This window comes from Electrona antarctica, assembly GCF_951216825.1.
Source record: "Electrona antarctica genome assembly, chromosome: 5".
NCBI lineage: Eukaryota > Metazoa > Chordata > Actinopteri > Myctophiformes > Myctophidae > Electrona > Electrona antarctica.
In genome coordinates, this window is record NC_136810.1 from 50,391,938 (window position 1) to 50,413,550 (window position 21,613).

A 21,613-nucleotide genomic window follows, 5' to 3' on the forward strand; every position below is an offset into this window, starting at 1 on the left:
AATGGGACCCGGCAACTACTGGCGATAGAGGTGATAACAGGCGATGGTCGAAAAGTGGGCGGAGGAACGTCGACCAAAAAGATAAAAATAATTCATCTTTTGGGCGACGTCGCCGGTGATTGGGCCAATGAAATTCAGGCGATGCTCGCCGTTGGTCTCGCGCTGTTAAAACGTACTCTAAGTGTGGTGTCTGAATCAATGAAAAACTACAAATGACGTCAATTATGTCAACGGTAAGAATCAATATTGATTGATATTGTACGGCAAGGGCAGTCAAAGACTTAAAGAAGGTCTAAATGCACTTTTTGAAACTATTACTGCATGCAAATAAAGTACGTGCTCCTCTATAGGCAAATAACATGTCTTTACCCTCCTGTCATAGGTACCAGTTATGGCTGCCTCTATTAATTTAGCTCCCTTTGACCTTCACTCAAATAATCCAGTACTGAGACTTGAGTGAGGCCTATTTGGTTTGCTATAATTGTGGTTTTCTGTTCACTGCAGGTGAAGATTCAGCCTGTTGCCAAGTATGACTGGGAGCACAAGTATTATTATGGCAACCTGATAGCTGTGTCTAACTCCTTTCTGGCATATGCCATCAGAGGTGAGTGAGCCAGTGAGGCTCCTGGAATGTGTCCCCTTGCACTGTTAATATCCACACGCACATACCTACTTCTAAACTACTGTCATGCCTTCTGACCCATATCTTGGCCCAATAAGGACTTGTATATACCAGCTGGTTTTGGTGGTACATTTTGTAGTTTGCTGTCAGGATGTTTTGTCTTCGATGGCTCAATATGAATGATGGCCAACGTTCTAATGAGCTCTGTTACAGAGATGGGACTGTCATTAAATTGCAAATTTACTGGATATTTAATTGGCACATTATAACACTAGTACTACTTTATTAAAAACCTAGTGAAATGAAAAACACGTTTAGACCATATCCAGAATCATCATATGGGCATACCTAACAATGGATGCCAAAACAATAGGAACATTTCCATTTTTGTGTATTTTTATATCATAAAATTTGAATTACTTCCTTTGAACGAAAACATGATTCGTGATGACGTGTCGAGCCTTCATAAAAATGAATCTTGATTTCATATCACACCATGTGTGTAACCTTTTTTTAATTTTATAACCATAAAGCGTTACATACCGGCGATATTGAGGTTATTGCACCCAGCCCTAGTCAGCACTCTAAACCAGGGGTTCTCAACCCGTGGGTCGCGACCCCTCGGGGGGTCGCCAAATTATTTTGGGGGGTCCCCAAAATATTTTCAAAAAAAATAAAATAATAAAATACATTTTATTTTCACGATTTTTCAAAAATAGCAGACCTACAAGTTCATCTCGGTGGCGCGCTATGAGCTTGTAGATCTGCTATTTTTCAATAGCTAAATTATAACAATGCTTAAAACATCAAAAGGGGTTCCCGCCCAAAATGGTTTAAGGTTATTGTAGCAGTCAATTTATATTGGGGGTCGGGAGGGGGCGGGGCGGGGGTCCCGAGACATTGCCAAAGCATTTCCGGGGGTCCCCGGCCAAAAACGTTGAGAACCCCTGCTCTAAACTACTGCAGAAACGAAACTACCAATGAAATTAGTTTCAAGTGCAGTACATTGGACACAAAGTATAGTGTATAATATAATATAGTGTTTACATGGGGGGGGAAGAAAAGAAAAATGTCCCAGGTAGCCTCATGTAGACACATAGTAAAGCTTACCATTACTCTAGCAGCACAACAGGAAAGTAAGCTGCATGATGCTGCCTCTGAGGACCACTGACGAGAATTACAGTTGTATATTAATTTAGTTTATTGAATCAGCAGACATCTGCAAATACATTTCCCTTGAGGCATGTCTTCAGTGCATACAGGAATAGAATAGCCTTACACACTGATGCATGAAAACAACCAACATGACAAAAATGCAAGTGTATTTATATTTGTCAGTATTTCTTTTATTTTGTTTGTGTGGCCAGTCATCTATGGGAGAATTCTGTGTGTCAAGGTTTCTGGGGCCAATTGCACAAAGTTCTGGATCGATAAGTGGCAAAAACACATATTTTATAAATACGTTCTTTTACATCCAATCTGGCTCCAATAAATATGAAAGTAGTACAAATGTAGTCTATTTAAAGTTGTGTTCATTGTTGTCCCCAGGGACATAAATATCTATATCCACATTGCTGTAAAAGATAACTTACACATATAGTATTCAATGCATACAGTATATTGTAGAAATCGGACGATTCTGGCCTTTTTAATTAATTTCTCAAAATAAACATTTGTACCTTTTTTTTAGGTGCCAACAACCATGCAATGATTCGTGTGCTGAGCCTGGAGTCTGCTGAACGCTCCCTGCTGAAGGGCTTCACTGGCGCAGTCACAGACCTGGCCTTTGCCCACCTTGACTCATCTTTGCTGGGCTGTGTTGACGAAGCCGGCAACCTGGTGGTGTGGCAGATTACCTGCACAAGCAACAAGATATTGTATCCTGTTATGACTAATAGAAGGATATTTATTTTGGTGTGTCTTTGTGTGTGTGTGTTTAACCCATTTTGGGCGGGAACCCCTTTTGGTGTTAGCATTATGTTATGCTTTAGCTATTGAAAAATAGCAGATCTACAAGCCCATAGCGCGCCACCGAGTGGCGCGCTACGAGCTTGTAGGTCTGCTATTTTTGAAAAATCGAAGAACGACTGACATAGAAACATAGCTTTTTCAGAAAACTGTCAGGATGTAGAAGACATTTTTAGAATCTGATCTCAGGTCAAAATGGGTTAACGGATGACCACAAAAAGTGTATACACACATGTATGTGTACTCTATACTGTATGTCTGGTTGCACTAATGACCTGGGATTGCGTCTTATTTAGTGTCAGAAATCCCAGAGACTGGTCTTTGAGACGTCTTGCACCCTTTCATCCACCACCATCCTTAACTCCTGCCCCCACAGCGACCAGGTTGTGATCCATATTCGCAGGCCAGAGGACACTCCTCTGAACTCCCACCGCCGCCTTATCTGGTGTCCTTTCATAATTGAGGACAACGAGGAGAACCAAGATGATACCAGCCAAACCCTGGCCCTTCTACACGACGACAAGGTACCTGCTGTTTTTCTGGCCAGCTGGGAACGCCTTTGACCTCTTCTTCTACCCTAACCTCGTTCAGTCCTTCTAAAGCTATTGATTTCTGTCTACTGGAACTGCCATTTCAGGAGCTGACACTAAGGCATCAGAGGCACTTACCCGTTGGGCAAGCACAGGTCATGTTCTACTTGCCCAAAGCCAAAGGTCATGCCCACTTGTCCGAAATCTGGGGCTGTGCGATAAATGTCATACCTCAATATGTATGCCACATATCTAAATGGCTATGAATAAAACTGTTAATTTATATTTTTAAGTGTAGCAGCAGTGAAAACTGAACATTATAGGTGTGCTCTTATTTTGCGTTCCACAGATCAGAAAACACTTTCCCATAACATGACAAAGTGCTAACTTCACAAAGTACGCCTTTATATTGAAGTCCACTGACCGGAAGTCAATGTTTACGTTCGTCTGACTTGGCATGTGCTAAACATTGACAGTTTAATAAACAACATTGACAGTTTAACCCATTCAGGCCTGACGTCGAAATTAAAAAAAAAAAGTTTTCTAAATCATGACAATTTTCTGAAAGATTTGAGGCACATTTTAACGATTTTTCAAAAATAGCAGATCTACAAGTTCATAGCGCGCCACTCGGTGGCGCGCTATGAGCTTGTAGATCTGCTATTTTTCAATAGCTAAATTATAACAATGTTTAAAACACCAAAAGGGGTTCCCGCCCCAAAATGGGTTAATGGTTAATGTGGTTAAACGCTAACGTGACATGGATGCGTTCCAGGTCTCAATGGATTAATAAACAATCATCAGTACGTACTGGCACTGCTGTTTGGAATGTGACATAAGGAATAAGCTGCTTGCTTGTATTTTCACACATTGTTTTAAGGGACTAGGGAACCGCAGCACAGGCGACAAAAGTCTGCGGCTGAGATCGCACACGCCTGTAGTGTACAACATAGACTTCCCCGCCAAAGGTCGGGGAACCCGAAAGCAAACTCTACCTGCCTGAAGGTTTTATTACCGTGCCACGTTGCAGCCATTAGTGTCAACCTCTGCTGCCTCCTTGCAGCGTGCATTTCATTTTGAACACAGTGACGGGTACACAGCTTAACCCATTTTGGGCGGGAACCCCTTTTGGTGTTAGCATTGTGTTATGCTTTAGCTATTGAAAAATAGCAGATCTACAAGCTCATAGCGCGCCACCGAGTGGCGCGCTACGAGCTTGTAGGTCTGCTATTTTTGAAAAATCGAAGAACCACTGACATAGAAACATAGCTTTTTCAGAAAACTGTCAGGATGTAGAAGACATTTTTAGAATCTGATCTCAGGTCAAAATGGGTTAACACTTGTCTCCCTCATTATGGTTTTCCATTCCACTTCTCTGCCGCTCTACCTCTGTCTGACCTGTTCCTTCTCTTCTTCCTCCAGGCAGAGGTGTGGGACCTTGAAGTCCTGCGGGCCAACAACAGCAGTTGGCCTGTTGATGCTGCAGACCTGAAGGAGGGCCTCATCATAGTGAAGGGACACACACAGGTACGTAGGACATGTACAATGCAGTGATGTAAATATGTTTTCAATGTAATGAGTCCCGGGATGCAGGGATGGTCTTTTAGAAATGAGTCCCAGGGACATTTGATGAGTCCCACTTCAACAACTTTAGGAGTCATATTTTGCCATTTTTACAAATTGCAGCATTTAACCCCCATTTCATGTTATATGGTTATACTGTGGTTATATTCATGTAGAGAACAGAAGAAGAAATTATTATTATAACTAAAGCTAGCAAAGTAAACTAGAATAAAAAACAGTACAGTAGTGCATCCCGTGGATGCAGAGGTCTTTGTTGTATTGCGTCCCTTAACTATAAACCGTTTTGGGATGCAAAATGCACCCTATTTTAATCTCTGACAATGTGCTGCGTCTTGAGATCCCAAGGGCTTCTTGTTAGCTGAAGGCAGGTCTCTTGACCTAATGGAGCAGCAGAATAGCTTGGTGAATGTTATTTTAGGAGTAATCTATAAAAAGATGGAATCTGTCCCTGAGGACCCATGGGGTTAGATAAAGTAATGGATTTGGAGGCCCTATGTAATTACCCATGCCATGCTGAATTTGAAAGATTCGTAGCTGGGATTTTTAACCTACTGTGCGGTAGGAAGTAGATAAACTAAATTAAAAGTACATGACACACCAGAGGTCCGCACCGTATAGCCTACACTATTAACTGACGCTATATAAAATAAAAACGAGCCCAAATTGATTAAATCAATTAATTACCAGCTGCATTATTATTATCTGCAGGGGTCCACTATAAGTGCCTCTGTCAGTTTTAGCACAGTAGTTTAGGTAGGAACCAAAATTCTCTAAGGCGGAACTATTGTTTTCTGAGTCGTTCGTTCCTGGCCGGACATATTTGCGGTGCGCGCATGCACACACACACACGCACACACAGACTCGGCTTGGTAAAAACTGACTGCTCGAGTCAAATAATTCGAATCGAATGAGGGGGTCTCCACTGACTATTCGAATCATCGACTTTCAAGGGACTGGCCTATAATGCTCACATAAGCACATTGGTCAAGATATACGCCTATCACTGTAGCCCAGTGTAAAAGTAATTCTCCCACCACAGTAAGATATATGTTTTCTGTAGTCTAGACTCTATTATATGTAGGGGTATTCAAGGTAGTCAGATAAATACTCATTTATTTAGCAAACTGGCTGAAAGCATTTTCAAATGTATAGGAAAGCCATCTCATTGTTAGTCTGTGTCATGTTAAAATAACAGGTGATATGTCTGTCCCTCTAGCGAGTCAGCGAAGGAGCTTTGTCACCTGATGGGACAGTGCTCGCTACAGCAAGCCACGATGGATACGTCAAGTTCTGGCAAATTTACATAGAGGGAGGCCAGGACCAGCCCAGGTAAACTAAACTGTTCGGTAGACATTTTTTCAACATTTTAGAATTTACACTGCACGTTGCAAATGTGAATTCTCCCGAAAAAGAATTAACCCACAATATCGGTGATTCATTTTCTATTATAGTGTTCGTTTTATGGGTGACTGGGCGTGACTAGTGATTCAGGGGTTGGACTCAGCCTTGCAAGTTTGAGAGTTTTTGAGAGAGTCAGGCAATCTAATATTAGTTTTTTTTAAATGGACACTAGCAATTAGCCCTCTAATTGCAAGATGGGAGGCATTTTATTTTGTGTGTTCGTATTTGTCGGTGAATAAAGTATCCTCCACCAGTACAACTCTATTGCAAAGCTTGCAATTGTTTGCATAATATCAATTGGCTCTGCTTGTAAAGTTGTATCTAGTTAGATACACAAGAAATATTCCCAAATAATAGACAATGTTACGGAGAAAACAAGCTATTGAGCTCAGCTAACCTGGCTTTAAGGTGGTCCAGGAATTCTGATTTAGTGACAATCTTAGGTACTGCTAAATAAACAACATATGTTGGCCGTCAAGGCTCTCCCAAGTTTCCTGAGCTCTCCCCGTTAGCAACAGCTGTGCCCTCAAACCAGAGGCCCAGATCAAATGTTCTAGTGTGAGTTTACTTGTTTACGTCTCCATCCACTTTAATCTCCTCCAGGTGTCTCCATGAGTGGACGCCTCATGGAGGACGTCCTCTATCCTGCTTACTGTTCTGTGACAATCATAAGAAACAGGACCCTGAGTGAGTACACACTATTCTCTAGTCTATGCAGGAAACGTGTGATGTTTAGTTCCTCCAAACTAAAGCTGTCTGATTTCTCTCTCTCTCTCTCTCTCTGCCCTTATTCTCTCCTCTCTGTAGTGTTCCATTCTGGCGGTTCTTAATAACCGGAGCGGATCAGAACCAGGAGTTAAAGATGTGGTGCACAGTTTCATGGACCTGCTTACAAACTATTAGGTTCGTGCATCGCGCTGCTGGCACATTCTCTTCTCCATAACTTCTCATTGTCTCAATGAAGGGACCCTAATTATCATGAATCAATTGACCCGTTGCTAAATCCCAGCACCCCAACAGCGAGTGTCCAATGCTAGCTAAGCAGCCGTTGCTAAGCTGGCATATACAGTAGTGTGGCACTCTTCCGTCATAGCTGTCCAGTTTTTACCCCTCACACACACACACTATCATTTGCAACATTAACCCATTTTGACCTGAGATCAGATTCTAAAAATAGCAGACCTACAAGCTCGTAGCGCGCCACTCGGTGGCGCGCTATGAGCTTGTAGATCTGCTATTTTTCAATAGCTAAAGCATAACATAATGCTAACACCAAAAGGGGTTCCCGCCCATAATGGGTTAATAGCAAGGATAGCCTGGCCCAGCCAGCGTGCTTTCTGGTATAGAGTAGCGCATGGAGCGAGCACTGTATACTATTGGTTCATCGATCTGAGCAGTTAACAGTTGGATTCTAAAAGCATTTAGTTACATAAGCATCTAGCTATTTGTACAAGATGTCAAATATGGTGTGACAAATCTACAGAGAATACCGAAATGAAAAAGTATGGAATTCTGGACGGGAACCCCTTTTGGTGTTTTTAACTAAGCATTATGTTATACTTTAGCTATTGAAAAATAGCAGATCTACAAGCTCATAGCGCGCCACCAAGTGGCGCGCTACGAGCTTGTAGGTCTGCTATTTTTGAAATATCGTGAAAATGAGGCACAAATCTTTGAATATATATTCTTTCAGAATACTTTTTTTAAATTTCGACGTCTGCCCTAAATGGGTTAAAATATAAAATGTGTAGGAACCCTGTTTGTCCACCGTTGATTGACGTTGCCCAGTAGCAAACACACTACATTCCACCACAGTGCACACTAGGGCGCCATTGGACCTGCCGTTTCTTTGTTCAACGAGATCAAGTATCATCAGTGTAAGGTTCCTCTTCTTTCTTTGCTTCCGTTTCTAGGTTCTCTGCTGATCCATTCAACTCGGTTCAGCCCAGTCTGAAGGCCAGTCTGGACCTGTCTGCTGAGTGCCTCATCCTCACAGACGTACAGAGGAAGGTCAGCAACACCACCATCTTACCTACACTCTACCAGGCTTTGGCTAACATTTCACACCCTGCTGTCATAAATTAATACAACATTCTCACACTGTTAAAGGTATATTCAGTGATTTGACTTAATTCAAATATCACTTATTTTTTCTTTTTTTCTGGATAATCCTCCCTACTATAGAGTGTGCTGACCATATAAGGAGTTCCTCCCTGTCCCCAGTAAGCCCCTGGGGTCAAAAAACCCTAGTTTCAGTTTTGGTGGCGGGTGGCAAAACCTTCATCCAATCAGGATGAGAGGGGCCTTCCTCCAATCATGATCGAATGGGGGCGGGCCTTGGTGCACATGCTGTTGGCCTGTTGCACTTCCCCCCACTGTAGAGCGTGCATGTGCACATTTTGTTACTGGGGCGGACTGGGTGGTTTTCCAAATCACCCAAATCACTGAATGCTCCTTTAACTCCCTGTCTTCAAATACCATGTTGATGTGCATGATGAAAATTAATGACCGTAGTTTGCATTCAAATTTATCACAAATATTAACAGAACTTTCTGAAAATCTGCAAAATATTTCAATAAACGTATAGTTATAGAATCAACATAAGATTTACTACATTACTACATTTTCTCCAGTATACCGCTTAGTGATTGCTTGCAATCTCACGATAGATATGTATCATAATACAGAGGCCACGATACGATATAAATCGATATATCAATATATATCGATTATACGTTTATTCAAAATAATGACCATGTTGCACAAATACAATAACTCACTTTCAGGCCCACATAGATAGTTAAGTTAAAATAAAATGTCTAAACATCCTAGCAATGGGTCTGGGAAGGGAGTGCATTGCAACTTGCAAGGGGGGCTTTGATAACGTTAAACAGACGTACGTTTGTCAACACTGCGTCACCTAGATAATTCATGCCGTTTATTACCATATCGATACAGCAGCCTCTCGATCGATTCACCTATCGTCCGGATGTTCAATCGATATATTGCCATATCGATTCATTGAACGCACCACTATGCTCCGTCGCTACAACTGGATCACACAGTCACCCTACCTCCTTTTATCCCAGGTTCTTTACGTGATGGAGCTCCACCAGGACCAGGACAAAGGCCAGGCCAGTTTCACAGCGGTGTCTGAGTTCCTGCTGACCCATCCCGTGCTCAGCTTCGGCGTCCAGGAGGTGACGCACAGCAGACTGCGACACACGGAGGTCCTGCCTGCGGAGGAGGAGAGCGAGAGCATGACCACAGGTACACCATGTTGTTCACACATCATACAGTACACCTGATCTCATCAGACCTCCAAGTCCATGTCAGGATTCATACAGTACACCTGATCTCATCAGACCTCCAAGTCCATGTCAGGATTCATACAGTACACCTGATCTCATCAGACCTCCAAGTCCATGTCAGGATTCATACAGTACACCTAATCTCATCAGACCTCCAAGTCCATGTCAGGATTCATACAGTACACCTGATCTCATCAGACCTCCAAGTCCATGTCAGGATTCATACAGTACACCTGATCTCATCAGACCTCCAAGTCCATGTCAGGATTCATACAGTACACCTGATCTCATCAGACCTCCAAGTCCATGTCAGGATTCATACAGTACACCTGATCTCATCAGACCTCCAAGTCCATGTCAGGATTCATACAGTACACCTGATCTCATCAGACCTCCAAGTCCATGTCAGGATTTTCAGTCGATCCATGTGTATAATGTTACCCTGCTACTGAGTAGCATGGCGTAGCGATACTAATATCACTGTGTGGATATTAGTCTTGTCTCTCTCGGTATTCGATTTTTTTTTTGCAATGTCCCTCCCCCTATTTGCATACTGGGCCCTGGTTGGTTATAGCCTGGTTCCAGGTGAATCTGGCTGGCTCGTCACCAATTCGGCCGTGAAGTCCTCCCACAATTGATCTGCCTCGGGCAATTTGCATTGCAAAGGCAGATAAAGGCTGGCTATGCGAGGCTATGTACAGAGTACCTGAGAACATGTGCCACAACTGTAAATCTATAAAACTCAAATTTTCTAAAGTTTTATATTACATGTGTATGTCTTTATATTATACATTTCCTTTTTTTTTCTTGTTTTTTTTTTCTTCTCTTGCCATGTTTGAGATGCCTGAAAAAATAATTTAATAATTCTAGCTTTACCCCCATTATTTCTCAGTTGGCGATGTGATCCATTTACACCGGTTACCCTGTTGTTCTTGTTCTTTCCTCTAGAGGGCAACCAGGGGCCTATGGAGTCCAAGTCTGGGATCCAGATTAAGCTCTACTGTGTTCACACCAAGTGAGTTTTCCCTGCAATTTATGAAGATTCTCCAGTGGTGAAATTATTCTGGCAGGTTTTGAAGGAGAAAAAAAACATGTTAATGATTATGTTGAGGTTGAATCATTCTCTCTCTCAATATTCCTGATAATACTGTATTTTCAGATCTCTGCAAGATGTCCAGATTTGGTTTCAGCCCAACAACATGGATTCCAATTCTGCCCTTTTCCTGCCCCATTCTGACTCCCAGGATGGCTTTGGTAAGTGATTCTCCTATTGCTATGTACTACATAGATGACACTCACTCACATACCCTCCCATAAAATGCAATCCTTTATTATTATTATTATTATTGTTAAGTGTTATTGAATGAGAGAAACTCAAACAAATGTTCCTGCGACTGATTTTGATTTAGGGCCTGATCCAGCGCTATAATAAACACTGTTTATACCTCTAAATTATATCAGGCCAAAGAATCTTGCCTACTGCTTCAAAGCATATAACCACACTCATTAGCCATTATACTATGGGCTACTCTGCAGTTCTGCAAGCAAGGCTAGGGTCTAAGAGAATTTCTCACGTACCCTTCAATCAGTCGTAGAGAGACAGGACATTGCTCCTCCTTCACCTAGGTTTATCCAGCAGGTTCTGAATCAGCACTCTACCAATCAGCAGCCAGTCAACCTCTCTAATCCTTAGCGCTACCTCTGTCTGTCTGTCTGCCTGCAGCAGGCTTCTCAGATCACCTGACGGACCAGAGCTCTGACAAGGAGTCTGCCAACGGCTCAGAGAATGATCTGATGAAGATTCCACCGCTTCCCGCTCCCGCAGACTTCCTGTCTGCCTCGGGTGCAGGAGGGATGCCCAAGCTGATGACCCCAGATGCCTTCATGACGCCCAGCGCTTCGGTAGGAACCCACACCCACACCTGCTTTAGCTCTCATTTTGTTTTCTATGAGTGCTCTCTAACAATTTACCTGTAGCTAAGCCCCTCCCCAAACTGCTATGGTCCAATCACAGCTAAGCATAACATGGGTTAGACAAACCTCTCCACCAATAGTTTTCCTATATGATAAAACATTGTTTTAAAAAAGAAATGCCATGCACATATTTTTCCAGTGCATATGGCAGGCCTTGTTGGCGGATTTGGAAGAGATTTTGAAGGTCTGGTTCCAAAAATGAACCAGTATTTAATGTGTAAAACCCATGCTATTTACATTGGAATGAATGAGCCTGACTGGAAAATGTCTAAGTGGGAGAGACCGGGTCTTAGCTATAGGTGAATTGAGCGTTAGCAAAAGCACATTTGGTTTTCATTTGTCACCTAATAGCCAAACGCTATTTGTGCTCCAGACTAACTTTTTCACAGGTACCACAGGTGCCACCTACCATTTCAGTTGGTAGCGCCACCACAAATTAGATAGCACCATCTTTTTCTTTGTATAGCGTGGTATTAATACAAGACCTTATCACCAAGGCTAGCAAAGGTTTTCTTGGCTGAAGCATAAACGTCTTAAATTAAGCACATAACATGGAATATTTATATTATCTCTCTCTCTCTCTCTCTCTCTCTCACACACACACACACACGTTGTGTGTTTTTTATAAGCTACCTGGGCATGATGGCATTTAATTAACATTACATTCTATAGGAAATTATTATAATTAACCTATAGTGCATTTTTCCATATCGTTATTATCATTTGGCATTATGAGACACACCCCTTACCTCCTGCATGGGCATGTTCAACCTCTGAGGTGCCCACAATGTGTACGTGCCCACTCTTCAACCTCTGAGGTGGCCACAATTAGGGATGCCAAACGACTCATATTTGGCCAATCGATAAATCGAGGCCGCAAATCGACGAGTCGATCGACTTTTTTTCCTATTTATTTTCCATTATTTTTTATTTTTTTATTTTTGTTGTTGCTGCGCAGCAGTTGAGGAGAACGCAACTATGCATTCCTTTAAGCAACACAACTTCTGCAGCTGCATCCATATGTTTAGAATTTGCATCAATGATCAAAGCTCAATAATAAAAAATAAACTTTATTTTGTAAACAACGACACTGAAGGAGCAGCGGCGCTATCGGCTGCTATGCTATCGGCTAGTCCCAACTCTCAAGTGTCTGCAGCAGCCTGTCACAAGTCCCGTAATGAACTGATACGGGACGCACGTTGTTCCGTATTTTAATGTCGGGTCGTGGAATAAATACAGTATGAATGACGGCGGGATTTATTTGACAACGCTGTCCTGCTTTCTTCACGAGAAGAGAAGAGCGCTCACAGCTCAGAACAGAGCGGACCTGTCTTTGAGCGTGAGCAAAGAGATGCGAACCTGGGGTCTGGGGGCTCAGAGCTGCAGCCATTGGCTCATGATACGAGCACACGACCAATGGGACAGAGCATTCAGTGTTGCTAAGATACCCTTCCCCTTCACCCTTGGACGATGGCGCTCTAACTGCAGCCAGGGCATGCATGTGCCATTACAAAAAAATAAAAAATAAAATAAAAACGATTTTTCGACTCATACGTTTTTGAGTCGCGGAAGGCATGAGTCGAAAATCGAGTCGATTTTCAACTTTTTTCAACATCCCTAGCCACAATGTGTACGTGCCCACTCTTCAACCTCTGAGGTGGCCACAATGTGTACGTGCCCACTCTTCAACCTCTGAGGTGGCCACAATGTGTACGTGCCCACTCTTCAACCTCTGAGGTGGCCACAATGTGTACGTGCCCACTCTTCAACCTCTGAGGTGGCCACAATGTGTACGTGCCCACTCTTCAACCTCTGAGGTGGCCACAATGTGTACGTGCCCACTCTTCAACCTCTGAGGTGGCCACAATGTGTACGTGCCCACTCTTTAACCTCTGAGGTGGCCACAATGTGTACGTGCCCACTCTTCAACCTCTGAGGTGGCCACAATGTGTACGTGCCCACTCTTCCTGCACCCTTTTGCTATGTGCAATGCCACCAAATTCGTAATCCTTGCCCACTTTAATTGCTTCTGTCTTGATATGGAATGAAGCCCCAACATGTGAAAGCTGATGTGCTTTTATTGTGAAGGGAAGAGTTTCTGAACGTCTGTGCTGAAAATAGCTGATCTACAAGCTCAATGTGTGGTGGACGCGACGTGTTGTGAGCTTGTAAATCTGCTATTTTCAGCGTGCAATACGACGAAGAATATACCAGGTTTCACGTGGGAGATGTATTTTGTTGGCCGAGGCCATCATGTATGTAGCCTGCACACGACGCTACTCGACGCAAAATAACAAGCTATTGGAAGCTATTTTTCGGTGGCACTTGATGTTGAATCAAACAACAAGTTTACCTCAGTGTTTGGGGACATGTTCTGTGTCTGCTGTCACCGTGGATTCATCCAGTTGTAAAATGTGTGCTGAGTGCACCGCACGCTCCAGGGAAACTAGTGCACGGCTGATTGTTGCTGAAATCTTTGTTTTGTTTTTTTCGGGCTTGATCAGTGAGCGCGCCGCTGCCGCATTGTACGTGACTCACGTGTGCAGACAGACAGGCACTCAGGGAGGCAGAGAGAGAGGCGAGACTCTGCGGAATGAGCCATAAGAAAGTAATATTTTATTATCGCACTAAGGGAGTTGAGGCGGGGAGTGAAAGCAATAAGTAGCACCGGTGCGACCTTGTTATATTTGAACTCACACCTTAAGAAATGAAGTGGCATATGCAACCTAATGGGTCGCACGCTGGAGTGCGGCCCTGGCACTACGTCTTTGAACACTGCACATATGCCAAAGCGTATATGTTAGATCTTTAACTTACTAATGTCATAAGCTCTTTCTCTTACGTTTCTTTAAGGTGAAAAAATGCCTGTAAAATCAGAATCTCATTCTCCAACTATTTCATGGGACCACGGGTATCACAGATGCTGAGCACCTGATGAGGAAATCCTTGCTAATAACTTATGGACTCCAGTCTAAAATTCTAGTGGAATTGAAACTCTCAAAACATCAGATAATACCTTGATTCAGATGCAATATTCAATTATACTAGAAAGATTTATTTACAGAGCTGTAACAGTCAGCAAAGCACACAGATAGACTTGGTGGCTTTTCCCTCACAGTCAACTCATAATTGGTATGAGGGTCGCGCCTGTCACAGACATGCGCAGAGCAAGTTCAGTCAGGAAACTCAGTGCAGTTGCTGCCGGCCGTTCATTGGGCCGCCTCAGCATCACGTTCTCATTCACATGATTCACTTCATCCAATCACACTCTCATTCCATCTTCATACCGGCTATTTAAACTGGAAGTTTGCACTGCTTGTCTGCTTAAAGTTTTGCTGCTCACCCTCCTCCACTCCACCTACCACCTGTTGTTTTGGATCTGCTGTTTAGGTATGTATGGGGGATTCAGAGTCCCTATGGTTGGGACTAACTGATCAGAGTAACTAAAAAACAGATCCAATTAATCACCAAACCGTCATAAATAAATATATTGCTCATTTTATGTTCAATAAATATATATTTCATCCATTCATTGCCGTTGTATCAAAACCATGGAGAGTGCCTTAGAGTGAAGAGACAGTTCAGTCGGGCCGTAAACAAGGAAGTGAACGGCAGTGTGCAGACCACTGCAGAAGGAATGACCAAGCAAAAGATTTTAGCGATCCGGTTTTATATCATTAAAAATACCTTTAGACATCCCCAGGCGTCATGGGCTCCCTACGGGGGTCTTCTAAAGACGTCTGGAGACGTGTTGGGCACTTAACCCATTTTGGGCGGGAACCCCTTTTGGTGTTAGCATTATGTTATGCTTTAGCTATTGAAAAATAGCAGATCTACAAGCTCACAGCGCGCCACCGAGTGGCGCGCTGCGAGCTTGTAGGTCTGCTATTTTTGAAAAATCGAAGAATCTGATCTCAGGTCAAAATGGGTTAAGCATGCAAATGTTCATGTGTTTGTAGTGTATATCAGCACCTTTTTCCACTCCTTTCAACCGACTGATCTCCCGAACTCGTTCGACTTACAGCTGTAGTAGTCTGGACAACAAAGTTTTAGGCCGTGAGCCAGGACCCCAAATCTGGGGTCATCTGTACCGATGGGGTGAATAAGTCTCATAGTGATTTTTGGGAAGGTATACATCCATAGTGCTAGGAAAAATGTGATAGCATTGCATCTGTGGTAGCTTTCTGTGTGTTATCACTCCATTTATAACCACATGCCAAAACTCAATTTTCAAAATCCGAATGGAGCATTCTACTTCAAACTGATGGTTCTCTCCTATTATTGATCATATATCTTTGAAGAATGGTTGGGATACAGCTCAGACTATATATTTCTCTGAAAAGTTGTTAAAATTAGCACATCTAGAAATGTTATCTATTACAGGAGAGACAACATATAGGGACTATATATTACATGAGACGTACTTCTGTTTTCATGAAAGATGCAGCACAAAGGTTCCCTCTGTAAATAACTGTAAATATTTAAAACCATCTTAGAACATAAATTCTAATGAAATGTTTTATGAAATTCAATAAACTAAATATAGTGTAAGTGTACAGTGTAAGTAATGCATAAGATAACTTTCCGTTCACCATTACATCACCTGTTAGTCCATTTGACACTTCTATCTGTTCAATACCAAACCTAATAATGCTGTTTCATATTACGTTTTGGTTGTTGATTTGTATCTGGGGACAATTTTAGCTTGGTTGCCCAAACTTTGGTAATTGGCATAATCAAAAAAGGCCTTTATATCAGGTCAATCTCACATGTTAAAGGTCTGGTCAATGAAACAGAAACAACTATTTCTATTTCTATAACAACTTATACTTATACGTTTGTAATAATAGCATAAGAAAATATGATAATATTTATCTTTTGCAACTACATTCAATATCTGTAAGCTTCAACTCATAATCAGGAACATAAAATCAACCCACCACATCCCCCTAGCCCTCCTGATTGGCAGCAATATCTTACCCAAATCCTGATCTACCTCATCGTCTCTTTATTATCAACATCACTTCTCATTTGTAGCTTCAACATCTCATCAGGTGTCAGGTCACCCTTAGCAAAATGTGGATCTCCCATCCAAATTGTGTGACATCACCTGAACTTTCAAATTGAGCTTGGTGGTCTGCCACATTCCACTTGTATATGAGTACAACTGTCGTGGTACAACAGCAGCAACAGATTGTTACATTGTGACACCCAACTCACCCAGCACATCAGGGTAGTCTGGGAAGTTCCCTGCCAGCAAAGTATTTTGTGCTCTGATCTTGCCTTTGCACATGGATATGAGGTTGCACAGGACTGTCCCATTGAAGGTCGTTAATGTCAAGGCAATTATGTTTATGCACTGTCAAATAGGTCTACATCTATTCTATGGTAACATATAGCTGTATAGTCATATTATCCTGCTCATTACTGTGCACAAATGTATACATCTTTGTGTTTGAGCACAAATGCATTTTGAGAACCCCCACATTTTCAGTAAAGCGTGCACGCTGTGCGGCCCCCCACACACCATCATTCTACAGTTCAATCTAGTTGAATACCCCTGCTGTAGGTTACAACAACAAACAGCTGCATATCAATGGTAAGGTGAATACTGTGCATGTCAACCAGTGACCATACTGTATCTCCTGCATGCTTGGACACACCTGCTTATGAGACAGACATTGACCTGACCTTTAGCACATAAGATTGACCTACTTATAAGAAATTGATTTTATGTGACAGTTATTCTGTTCATTTTGTAATTGTAATGTTTTTACATAATGCAGTACAATAGAACATCACTTTGGGTGTGGTATGGACACCATTTTGGATTTGGCAATACATAATTAACTAGTGATGGGAGATTAATCGGCAAACACATCGGTATCGGACGATTTGAGTTGTTTTTAGATTAATCGGCATCGGTTTGATTAATCAGACCGATTACGTTTTTCAATAAACTTTTCCCTACTCCTTTTTCGAACATAGTAACTGCGAGAGTGAGGTCTAGCCAACACCAACTCGGGATTCCTGGATCGCTGCCCTCCACAATGTCCTATCCAACATCAGGTTATTGAGCTCTGCAGTGTTGTTAGCCAAGCTGTCGCGCCGCAGCACGTCTACATAGGTGGTGCGCTTCTTTCCCCCCCTTGGCTTTGCCCTGGGTTTGGCTCCCATAGTCAATTTACTTGCCTCAAGTTCTGGGTACCTGACGCAGTGCCCTGCCAGCCTCATCCTTCTCTCTCTGACTTTGTCCGTGACCCGTGGTAGGTCCCCATAGAAGAGGTCCACATTTCTGATGTGACACCTAGTGCCATTCGTAGCATTCTTGTGTAGACTCCATCCAGGGATTTTTCCTGTTGTACTGTGAGGGTCCATGTCTCGACAGTATCTATGAACAGCCGCCTCTTAAGGTCTTCTCCCATGTCTGATTTCCACACTCTCCTCATCCCGTGCAAGGCTTTCCAGGCAAGTGCTCTCCGAACCTTCAGATCCTTTTCAGTTGAGGCAGTCCAGGCCCCGAGGTACTTGAAGTCCTCGACTCGCTCGAGCACCGTCCCGTCTGCAGTGGCAATGGTTTTGTCCTCTGTGTTGACTGTCATTACCTTTGTTTTCTTGGTATTGAGCTTGAGGCCGAACTTGGACCTTGGCTCGAGTCTGGCTGTAGCTTGACTCTATCATCTGGACCAACTTTTCTGGAACTCCGTAGGCACGTAGAATACTCATGAGTTTCCCCCGGTGGATGGTGTCGAAAGCCTTTTGGAAGTCAATGAATGTGATCACCGCTGACAGGTTGCGCTCCCATACCCCTTCCAATATCCTCCTCAGTGCCAGTATCTGCCCGACTTTCGAACATAAACATAAGTTAAGGATTATGAAAGATCATTATTATTATTATTTTTGGACGTTTATTTCCTTTGTCTTTTCTCATTTATATTTTAACATGTTTGGAATAAATAAAAAAATGAAAATAATTAAATTAATGAATCGGTCTGTCTTTACAGATAAACAAGCCCAAAGTAACAGTTTGAACAGATCTACAAGCTCACAATATTATAAAGGTATTTAAGTTAGATGTGACTTGCCTAAGCCTGCAGTGCAGACACCCTGTTACATGTATTTTTCAGAATAGACAAAATTATAATCTTTCAATACAGAATGAGATCGACATTGGTAATATTGGTTATCGGCCATAACAGCAATTAATTATATCGGATATCGATATCGGCCAAACTGTCTCATCGGCACATCCCTATAATTAACTGATCACTTTCACTGATTCAGCCACATTCCTTTAGTCCTAAACCCCCAAATAATGATGTTATAGCCATTTTAAGCTCCTGGCAGCCATATTGGACGCCATCTTGAAAATGTATATTTTCCTATATTTTCAGTATATTCTTAAGCATGCCTAGAGGTACCAGAACCAATTGGAAAAACCTTTTCTATCATTTTTGGGGGGTGTATTACTATTTTTTTTTCCATATTGATCCATGCAATTTTCGCCTAGTGTTATAAAATAAAATGCATGATAGCACTCATAAAGCTACCACGGGTGCAATGCTATCACATATTTTCTAACTCTAGACATGTATACCTTCACAAAAATCACTATGAGCCTTATTCAGCCAGATGGTACAGACCAACCCCCCTGGCTCACGGACTATTTGGTGTGTTGCGGGCTTTAGACATCAAAATAGGGGGAGGGATAATGATTGGCATCAGCATTAAAGCAGCTTACTGAGAATTTGGAATCGCTCAAGCTGCAGTTCTTACGTTGTTGTCTTTGATTTCATGGTATGACAACGAGAGCTACCTTCTTTTGACAAGAAAGAATCATCAGGAAGACTGATGGGATCATTCAGGGGCGAATACATCCAGACAGTAAAAAACCAGACCTGTGCAGTACTGTACTCAGTACTGTACTGTACTGTACTGTACTGCTGTACTACCCTGTACTCTAATGTACTGTACTGTATTGCAGGGGTTCTCAACCCGGGGGTCGTGACCCCTCGGGGGGTCCCACAATTATTTTGGGGGGTCCCGAGACATGGCCAAAGCATTTTCGGGCGTTCCCAGCCAAAAATGTTGAGAACCCCTGCTGTATTCTACTGTACTGTACTACTCCGTACTGTACTGTACTGTACTGTACTGTACTGTACTGTACTGTACTGTACTGTACTGTACTGTACTGTACTGTACTGTAGTACTCCATACTGTACTGTACTACCCCGTGTCGTACTGTACGGTACTGTACTGTACTTTATTGTATTATACTGTTTTACTGGTACTGTACTACTCCTACTGTACTGTACTACTCCGTACTGTGCTACTCCGTAGCTGCTCAACGGTGCCATCCAGTGGTATTAGCGAGGTGCTTCAGCTGTCCGTGCTCGGACAGACACAGACAGACAGACATATATACGGAGATTACGGACACGCATGCGCATACGAGTGGCTACTGCTTAGCACCACTCAAACATGTGTTTAACGTGTCTGTTTTGGGTATTATGTCTTGTCCTTGCCAATCCAAATGTTTATTTATACAACCTAGGCCTGCATGTACAGATGACTGTAAAGCAATCAATCAATGCCATTAACCCATTTTGAGCGGGAACCCCTTTTGGTGTTTCAAGCATTCTGTTATACTTTATAGCTATTGAAAAATAGCAGATCTACAAGCTCGTGGCGTGCAACTTTTTTTTTAAAAGTCGTGAAAATGTGGTGCAAATATTTGAATATATATTTCAGTGCGAACATTTTTAATTAAAATATTGGCTTCTGGGGGGTCCCTGGAACTACATATTTTGAGATGGGGGTCCGTGGCCCAATAGAGATAATTCTGGGGGTCCTTGACATGAAAAATGTTGAGCACCACTGACAGAAACATGGGTTTTTCAGAAAAATGTTAGGATTTAGAAGCCTTTTTTTTTATCAACCTCAGTCCAAAATGGGTTAAAGCAACCAACCAACCAACTCCAGAAACAACAAAGCAGTGATGGTGTGCTGGTTGTGTCCCTCCAGGTTCCTGCCTCTCCTGGAAGCAGTGCCAGCAGTCTGACCATCGTCACAGCCATGAGCAGCAACTCGGACTCGACCAACAGGTTAGCAGCCTCTCTTTACAAACATGCAGCATAGTTCAGCTAAAGAATGGTGACGATGTCGTTTTAGCAATTCAGTAGTAGACGGTCACCTATCCACACTCACACCCACACACCATGTACTGTACGTGAGCACTGCAATATGGAGATTGATATCAATTCTGAGGCAATTAAAAGTATTTCAGCTGAAAATACAATGCACCAGGGTTTCTATAATTTGGTGAGAAGTATCGTTCGTCTGGGATGTAACGGTGTAACACCCCAAGATGAATGGTCAGAAAGTACTGGCTGTGAGATGTTTTACTGATTGTAATGTTTGTATCTGACTTTTGTATGTATTGCCTTAGGACAACAAATATATTTCCTGTGTTTGCAGAGTTGTAGACGATGTGAGCCCTAGCAATAACAGCAGCAGTAGTCTAACTCTCTCCGCCTCCACCAGCAGCCCCAGAGCCGGCGCTATACTACTACCTGGACTGGAGAACCTGCCAGTAGGAGAACACACACACACACACACACACACACACACACACACACACACACACACACACACACAAGCCTGATTGATACTTGGTTGCAAATACAGCTAATTACAAGCTCACAACATTGGCGATTTGGCACATGCAAGTGTATATATAAAGCAACACAATCTCTCTCTCTCTCTCTCTCTCTCTCTCTCTCTCTCTCTCTCTCTCTCTCTCTCTCTCTCTCGACTAGCCAAATTACAATAATATGACTTTCACACTTGCGACTTAATCCGCCTCCGAGCGAGGTTGGACTGATGGCCACATTCCAATACTCACATGTATGCCTGCTTGCCTCCTCCCTGCTCCATGTATTAGACACTGCATTTCTCTCTAATATGCACACATGAATACTCTCAGGCACAACAATTAGCACACTTGTGTAAATAAAGATCAAACCATTAGTAGGTTTGAATCAAAGGGATGTAACCATTAAGGAAGCAACCTGGTTGTATACATAAAACTGTCTAATAATAATTTTGAAACTGATTATTTCTCAGACTACACTCTTAGCATCAAAATATATAATTGTTATATACCTAGTTTTTCTACCCCTCTAAGCTTTCTTATCCTCCTTCCTCTTGTATCTGCTCTCACC

At 42.5% G+C, this 21,613-nt stretch overlaps 1 protein-coding gene across 7 annotated transcripts in view; it reads left to right on the forward strand.

The window, feature by feature from the left end:
* edc4 (enhancer of mRNA decapping 4) overlaps positions 1 to 21,613 on the forward strand; it is a 62,649-nt gene that overhangs the window by 6,220 nt on the left and 34,816 nt on the right. For 5 of the 7 annotated variants that reach the window (XM_079500620.1, XM_079500625.1, XM_079500621.1 and 2 more), the window contains exons 4-17: positions 505 to 604; positions 2,313 to 2,499; positions 2,967 to 3,114; positions 4,543 to 4,647; positions 5,921 to 6,033; positions 6,709 to 6,792; positions 6,913 to 7,008; positions 8,019 to 8,115; positions 9,195 to 9,375; positions 10,365 to 10,431; positions 10,576 to 10,670; positions 11,140 to 11,318; positions 20,415 to 20,494; positions 20,868 to 20,982. In XM_079500620.1, coding sequence (XP_079356746.1) covers positions 505 to 604; positions 2,313 to 2,499; positions 2,967 to 3,114; positions 4,543 to 4,647; positions 5,921 to 6,033; positions 6,709 to 6,792; positions 6,913 to 7,008; positions 8,019 to 8,115; positions 9,195 to 9,375; positions 10,365 to 10,431; positions 10,576 to 10,670; positions 11,140 to 11,318; positions 20,415 to 20,494; positions 20,868 to 20,982 — 1,647 coding nt within the window. The remainder of the gene's footprint in view (positions 1 to 504; positions 605 to 2,312; positions 2,500 to 2,966; positions 3,115 to 4,542; positions 4,648 to 5,920; positions 6,034 to 6,708; positions 6,793 to 6,912; positions 7,009 to 8,018; positions 8,116 to 9,194; positions 9,376 to 10,364; positions 10,432 to 10,575; positions 10,671 to 11,139; positions 11,319 to 20,414; positions 20,495 to 20,867; positions 20,983 to 21,613) is intronic. The other 2 variants (XM_079500622.1, XM_079500623.1) reach the window with 2 other exon arrangements.